Source organism: Papilio polytes, unplaced genomic scaffold (assembly GCF_000836215.1).
Source record: "Papilio polytes unplaced genomic scaffold, Ppol_1.0 DF822067.1, whole genome shotgun sequence".
In the NCBI taxonomy this organism is placed as follows: Eukaryota; Metazoa; Arthropoda; class Insecta; order Lepidoptera; family Papilionidae; genus Papilio; species Papilio polytes.
This window is the reverse complement of record NW_013527137.1, coordinates 5,776,897-5,784,701: the sequence shown is the minus strand read 5'-3', so window position 1 is coordinate 5,784,701 and position 7,805 is coordinate 5,776,897. Positions and strand designations below refer to the sequence as shown.

Here is a 7,805-nt window from a genome sequence, read left to right as displayed (position 1 = left end):
ATATCTTCAGTACAATTTTATTATCATGCCAAATAAAATAAAACACAGTTACCTTTGTAAATTTAATTATCGTATTAAGGTTTTTGTTTAAATAATTTTAGAATCTCTTTTATGTTGCCACATATGGTTGTTATTTGTTAGTATGATGACGATATTTGTATATGCCAACATTGAACTAGAAAAATGGCGTTCTGTACAGCTGTGGGTTGCGCAATTTATATGTAAATGTGCACGAAAATCTTAATGAAATTTAATGTTTTATGTGTAATAAATACCCCTGACTTATAAAATGCTATTTCAAATTTATTAAGTGTGATAATATTGTATAGTGTTGTGATATTGTTCATTAGCGCAAACCTGTCATGGACCGTGTATTTTTTGTGTTGTGTATGTATTAAAAATATAAATAATGAAACGAAAAATAATGTGGCTGTGTAAATAATGTAAAAATAATGGGTATGCTATGGGTGATTTTGTTTTCGGCCTCAACAGGCTTACTTTTGATACAAGGGTTACCTGTGAGGCCAACGCCGCTAGTCTACCCTCACGGTAAGTTGCTAAAATAACATGTTTTCTAATTTATATCTAAAATTTTTCTTATCTTTATCTTAGTTTTCGAGCAATATTCATAATTGTTTTTTTTTTACACTAATACAAAAATGTATTTTACAAAAATCACTGCCTTTATACTTTTTTAAATAATTTTTGGGTAGTTTATAAATTTTATAAATTTGCCAAAGTTGCCCTGTTAAATATATTTTATATCTTTATGATCATACATCCTCATAATTGTTAAAATTTCCATAATCATTTTACAGTATGGTATAAAATGGACCAATAATGACATAGACACATAGATATAACATTATTATACACAAATATATTAGCTTGCAATGTTCCTATAGTTTATAGTTGACTATCCAAAACTAGTATCATAAATAAACCTTGCTCCTATCCAAAATGTACTTCTTATTATAAGATATGAATGCAAATGTTGAAATGGATAATAATAGGTAAGGTATTAAAAGGTAGAATGGATTACAGGGTCTCAAAATTTGGCACAGATATAGAACACATAGGCCACTAATTTTTTTTTAAATTGTGCATAGACAAAATTGTGGGCAAAACTAGTCTTAATTTTTCAACATTATGGTCTTAATATTTTATGTACAAACTTGTGTATTCCAAAAAATATCAAGTACATTTTTTATGAATATATGTATTAATATATTTATCCCTATAACTTAATTTTATCTCAATCTTTTTATAAAAATAATCAATACATGATGAAGGTGCTAAATGTGAAAGTTGAATTTCTCTGTTTACATTATTAAGACAATCAATTCTATCTGCATACACAAAGATTTATTGGAAAGGTAAACACAAACTCCTAGACATACAGTAAATATATCACCTACACTAAGACTGTAACTAGTACTGTATCTGTTGTCTTTATGGTTAGTTAAAATAAAAATGTTTTTATTACCATAAACAATATTTAAAACTTTTTTCCAGGTACAAATGAAGCAGCAGTGTTGGAAGGATGGCGGCCACAAGGGCTGTATATGCTGCCAGTGCTGGCGCTGGTCGTCACAGCACTTGGACTACTCTTTGGATGCACCTGGTGTTACCGACATAAAGACTGCAAGGTATGCTTTCTCATAAGAATTATAAATATGGCATGGATATATGAATATTTTATTTGGATAATCTGTCTGTATACACAGTTTCTATATTTTTTTTGGTTAAATAATTTTGTGTAGTTAATATAGTATGTATATAGTATGGATTTTCAAATATTACATGAATATAGTGTAATTATGAATTATGTAATAACAGGTTTTTGTGCACCTTAGTATTTACATAGTCTTCTATAGTGTTAAGTTATAGAATGTTGCAAACAAAATAAAAAAGAAAATGAATATGGAAGTTAGTATTCTATATTATATTTAAAAGCACAAATGTATGAATTATAAACTCTTTATAAATGTGTTAATGATAATAATTCGCAACATTTTGTTTTCATTATAAAAACAGTCATTTTAAAAAACTCAGTGCTGACTTTTTTCAACTCTTTGTCCAACGATTTCTAGAGCTCTCCTATTTAAAATTTTTATACTCAAACGAAGATCGCGTGGAATAAAAAAAGTTCAGTGAAATTTTCAAGTGAAAGTATCGTTTATTGAATGAAGCATAAAACTTGCATTGAATTAAAAAAAATATGTTTGCAAGATAAATATAGAACTCACACTATTTTGTACAAAAGTATGGAGTTTGCAATGGTTTAAAAAAACCATTGGGAACTCCATACGGATTTGGAAGTAAGAATTAATTCAGATCTTTTCAATTTCTTAACAATTAACATAATCGAAAGAAAATAATTACACTCGTGTTGTGGTATGGCCAACATAAAAGCAATCCATTTCTTCTCAATCTCAATAGCCCTTTATCTCTGTCCAGCAACATTTTCCATTTCTTTCTATCTGACCATGGTCTTCCAATTTATTATACTAACTTTCGCATTTCGGTTTACGCCGTCTATTCACTGGAACTTTGGTCTCCCGCGACCTCGACGACCTTGAGTGTTACTCGACGTAATGTAATGGTACTCTGCCTTTATAAATTTGCATTACACAAATAGAGCCCTGCAACCAATAACGAAAGATTCCATAGAAGACGTAACTCTTTTCGTCTTTGCGTCGATATGTTTATACCATATTCGTAACTCTTGATTTCTGATACTATGTCGTCTAATTTCTTCTCTACTTTTAGTTATAATGTTTTCCCTATATATCCATTATTTGTACAATACTTTAAGATACTGTGAAATACCACAGAGGTAACAAAAAAACTAATATTATATCTCTTTGCTTCCAAACTTTTCCCTATTGCTTTTTTTATCCTGTACGACGTGGACATAGCATGAATAAATAAAAATATTTTGACCGCAGTCGGTTTTTGCGAAGTTCTTACAAAGTAAATAAAAACAATATTAAAAAAATATGTATTGTTAGGTATAGACTACTGATGTCGTATTTAATGTTGCATTTATATTCAATGTTATCCCGCTGTGGATATTTCCATACTATTTCATTTTAAATGACTTTATTGCAACGCCCTTTATTTGGTCGACGGTTCAAGGTAAATTGCCAAATAGTAGATCAGTTTTGTAAATGTGCTTACGTCAGTATCAGGTCATTTCTTGTGTCTGTTTATATTGTAGAAGTACATAAAGATATATAACAAATATCTTCGTGTGGGTGTTTATATAGATCACATGTCTAAATATAGATATTTACGAAATAAGTACAAAAGTGTAAATCTTTTGTATTTAAGAACAAGAAAAAGTAATCTTGAAATATTTATATGGCTATATTTTTCTTTTTAATCATAACACAAAGGGCCAGTGACGCATATTTCAACCTTTAATTGTTTCATATAAAAATGTAGAATTCTTTGGAAAATTGTATGATGTTTCGAAGAACATTCCTTGTAAGGTATGTGAATAATTTTTTTCTCGGTGCCTTAGCCTCGTTGTACGAGAAATATCTTGTTTTTGTTAAGAAAAACAAAAGAAGACAATGTTTAATATTAAATGATCACGAGCGCAGTTTGTTGTGTAAATTAGTGCTCCGTGAGTTTACATTGCCGAAACACCTGTGCGAAAACACTGTTGTTTTAAAGAAAGTGCACGTGTTCGGTATAACATCGAAAAGAGGGTAATGTTAACAATAGAATAATAAAAGTATAGATTGTACGCCTGATGGTAAGCGATGAAACTGTAAACAGCGGAAGGATGAAAAAAAAGTCTCCTTTTAACCACCCACTGTTATATCGAGTTACTTTAAAACGACAAGGTTCTAAACGTAACTCATTCATTAATACGTTGCAGCTGTTTTGATCCAAATAATAGTTTTAACAAGACGTTAACACGATTCTTATTTAGACTAATTATGTAGATGTTTTCTATTATAAAGCCTATATGAATCAGGTGTTGTTTATAAAATTAGTGCATGGTCGTTAATTATTGTCCCTAGCGTACTAATTTAATTAAATCAAAAGAAAAATGCCTGGAAAAAGTTTAAAGACTATACTTTGCTACTATTAGCAGAATAACTAATAGTCCTGTCTTTTATTACTGCATTGTCATTGTATTAAATAATGTGTATTTTAATTAAATGGACCCAATAGCTTCCTTGTCGTGTTAGTGTTTGTAGACACAGGACTGCCGTCGAGCAAATTCCATTAGGAACACGATGAACAGGCGTTGTTCAAAGTTTGCTGAGTTTCAAATTGCCCGGTAAAGCTAGGGTTACCATTAAAAATGTTTTTCGGACTTTTCTTTTATTCGTTGTTGTGAAAAATGAATCCTAAATATTGTCTTACAAGATTTAAATGCTTTTACCTTATAGATATGTATTAATATATTCTATTTATTAATAAAAGTTTGCTTTAATCGTATATCTAGTCCTATAAGTAATTTGACGTTAATAATTTAGCTATGCATATAACTTTTGTTAAATTTAATAAACGGTCGTCCTATCAAGCCAAGTACTATCCCGTCCGGGCTATATAATCCTGTCTCTGTGTGCGTGTGTGTTCCGCACAGAAGGCAGTGTGCACGCAATCGGCGGACGGCGCGGGGTCAGCGAACTGCGCAGTATCGCGCCCCACGTGGATCTGTCATATCATTGGCCATTTATGTCACCCTGGTAATTCGGTCATGTGTCACATTTGTTTTTGATTGGATGTTTTGTATCTTAAAATTGGTACCATGTGAAGATTTATGTTTTACTATGTATGTCTGTTTATTTGCGAACTAAACAGTTTCTCTGTACTATCGATGTAGGTCAAATATTAATAGAGCAAGAGATTTAAAGGGTCTTACAAACTGGATAGATATCATTTGTGTCTACTGATAGTTACTAATCTTATAAATGCGAAAGGTTAGATGGATGTTTGTTAAAGTTTGTAGCCTTTACGCCTTTATTTAATTTAATTCGTTGTGTAAATTGAATCGTAATGCAGTGGGCGGTCTTTTCCCCTGGCATCACAGCGGCAAATATGTGTGTTTTATAGTTTCGTCTCGTCTTCGACAAATAAATGACTATGTAACTATTTATATTTTATAATTATTTACCGTGAGTATTCGATACATAATATACGGGATTCTTACCACGATTGGGTTGTTTTAGCTCCCGATATTTCGGCACAGTTGTATGCGCCATTTTCACGAGCTGACTGAAGTGATACGGATCTAAAACAACCCAATCGTTGTAAGAATCCCTTATCTTACGAACATTATAATTGTAAAAACCACGACAGTTTAAAGTTATATATTCGATATATGTCTAGAACGTGGTATGTTTTCATTCATAGCTGCGTAGTTTTTTCTAAAAGCGCAATGCATGTGTTTTTTTCCTTCCATCACTTCTATCAAGGTCGAACGACTTGATCAGTCTATTTTTAAACGACTAAATTTAGTTTAAAACAATATATTAATAGAACCCATTATATATTTTTATGATAAAAAGCTTTATTGTTATAAGCACGTTCATGTAAAAGAAAAAAAAAGTAGTAAATAAATCAAGTTTTGTGTTTTGTTCAATTACAAAAGTAAAAAAAATTACAATTTTATTGTAAAAAAAATTGTAAAAAAATATTTAACCATCGAATGTTAAATACTCCGCTTAGAATAAGAATCGCTCACAATTTGATAGACGTGATTTTTTTAAATACAATTGGGAGTATAAGCGTAGCCTAAACATTTAATACACTGTTACATATTTAAATGTCGTTTCAGTATTCGACCGTTAGCAAGAAAGTTTTGAAGTATTCGTAATGTAAACAGTTACACAATAAACTTATAAACTTTACGACAGAACAGGAGATCGTATGAATTGAGCAAAGGAGGTTCGTTATCAAACTTTATGAGTCAGAATCTCAACAAACATCAGAGTATTAATTACAGTCGGTGCTAATAAAAGCGATAGTCCGTCTGTTTATAAAGTCGTGAGTCAGCGGCCACCTCTCACGAGACGACCCAGACTTTGACGTAGCCTTGCAAACTTAACAAGGTTCTTTATTACGTCAGTTATGAGATACTAACAATATTTTTTCAGTTTTGTATAACTGAAACTTCACGTTACACTCACAACTCAGTTTACAGTAGGATAGCAGCAGTCAAAGTCGCAAGCATACAACTGGCATAATGTAAACGCTAACTGGTGCCAGTGACCGCACTATCTTTGTGCTACTTTCGAACTATCATATGTAAACCAGGAATTAATAAAACTACTGGTTTAAAGTGTGGGTACATAATGTTCCAGTTGTAATCCAGTGATTAATTCAATTGCTGGACTGGAATAAGGTAAACTGGGCATTATGTTTAATCTATGTTAGATGAAAGTATAAATAGTGGACAAAAATAATTAAGTAATGTTGTCGATGGTTAGGATTCTGTTTAGATAAATGCTAAAATACAAAAATAGAAACACATCAATACTAAATATTTATTGTAGATGTAAGGAATAAAATTATATTATAAAAACTGGGTCAAATATATATGAACGTAATAAACGAAAATTACCGATCGTCTATCAAACGACCTCTATGTTGAAAACAAAACGCAATTTCTGACACAAAGGAATGTCAAATTGTAATTTAGTTAATAGCGCGGGATAGCTGGGCGGGGTGGATCCTAGGGCGCGCCATTGATTATGAGGGAAAATTAATTCGCTTTTTATATAACGGTATCATTTGTAACTCGTGGCAATAAATGTATCACTTTGCGGACCAATTTTTAAAAATTAGCAACCAAACAAAAATCAGTCTATAAACTGTTAGCTAATCCAAAATAGTTAAATGAAAAGTTACGCATAGAAAAAAAATTAGGAACCTATTTTCTACCGTAATCTGTTAAAATTAAAAGCGAGATTACAAATTACTGGACTTCAGTCAATTAAACTAACAGTACAATACACGCGAATTACGGTTATGTTATTATTTTTATGTAGTTGGCAATGATTTTATAATATAAAAACCAACGTTCTGTGATGTTACAGCGGTAGAGCCCGTTTTAACATCTTCGCACGAATGGGTCGGCTCGCCGGTACCATGACCACACAAGACAGGCGTGAAGTGGGAGCAATTCAGCGTTTCGTCTGATGAGTGTGGTGCCGGAGTCCCAAATTTAGTCACTTTTCCTTCCCACCCTTTTTCTCATAAGAATAAGATGTAGTATAGTAAGTAATTGTAAGACAGATATAGCTTTCTACGGGGCACATATAAAATTTGTAAGTAAAAAATCATGTAACTAAAAATAGAAGAATCACTAGTCGAATCAATAATGAAAACAAGTATGTACAATATCCTGTTTTAAAGTCATGGAAAAATCTAAAGGATGTACTATTGTGTGAAATTAAGCATCTGATTGCAAGGTATATATACGTTGCCTAAGATCTCAGCAATTACAGCATATTTTTGAATAACTCTTTTTTTAATAAAAAGCCCTACACTTACGCCAGGCTTTAGGCTATATATTTTCACGCCATTAAACTTAGGGGGTAAATATTTTGATGAAAACCCTAATGTGGGAAAGAGACCATAAGTTGCTGCCAACATCAAGGAAGCAAGGTTGCCATGGCTTATCATCATGTCATGTCATTTTGACATTTGCAATTGATAATTTGACACATGTAATAAAATAAAATTTATAAAAAAACATTCTAGACATTCCAGTATTGTTAGAAATATTTTGATCTCATTATGTCCTATTGTACAGAATTCCACATAATATTATGGTT

The 7,805-nt window shown here is 31.4% G+C and overlaps 1 protein-coding gene across 1 annotated transcript in view; it reads left to right on the top strand.

The window, feature by feature from the left end:
* The first annotated feature begins 174 nt into the window (after positions 1 to 174).
* Positions 175 to 7,805, top strand: part of LOC106106894 — a 33,840-nt gene continuing 26,209 nt past the window's right edge. Inside the window, exons 1-2 of the mRNA XM_013287552.1 lie at positions 175 to 549; positions 1,516 to 1,649. Coding sequence (XP_013143006.1) covers positions 453 to 549; positions 1,516 to 1,649 — 231 coding nt within the window. The 5' untranslated portion in view covers positions 175 to 452. The remainder of the gene's footprint in view (positions 550 to 1,515; positions 1,650 to 7,805) is intronic.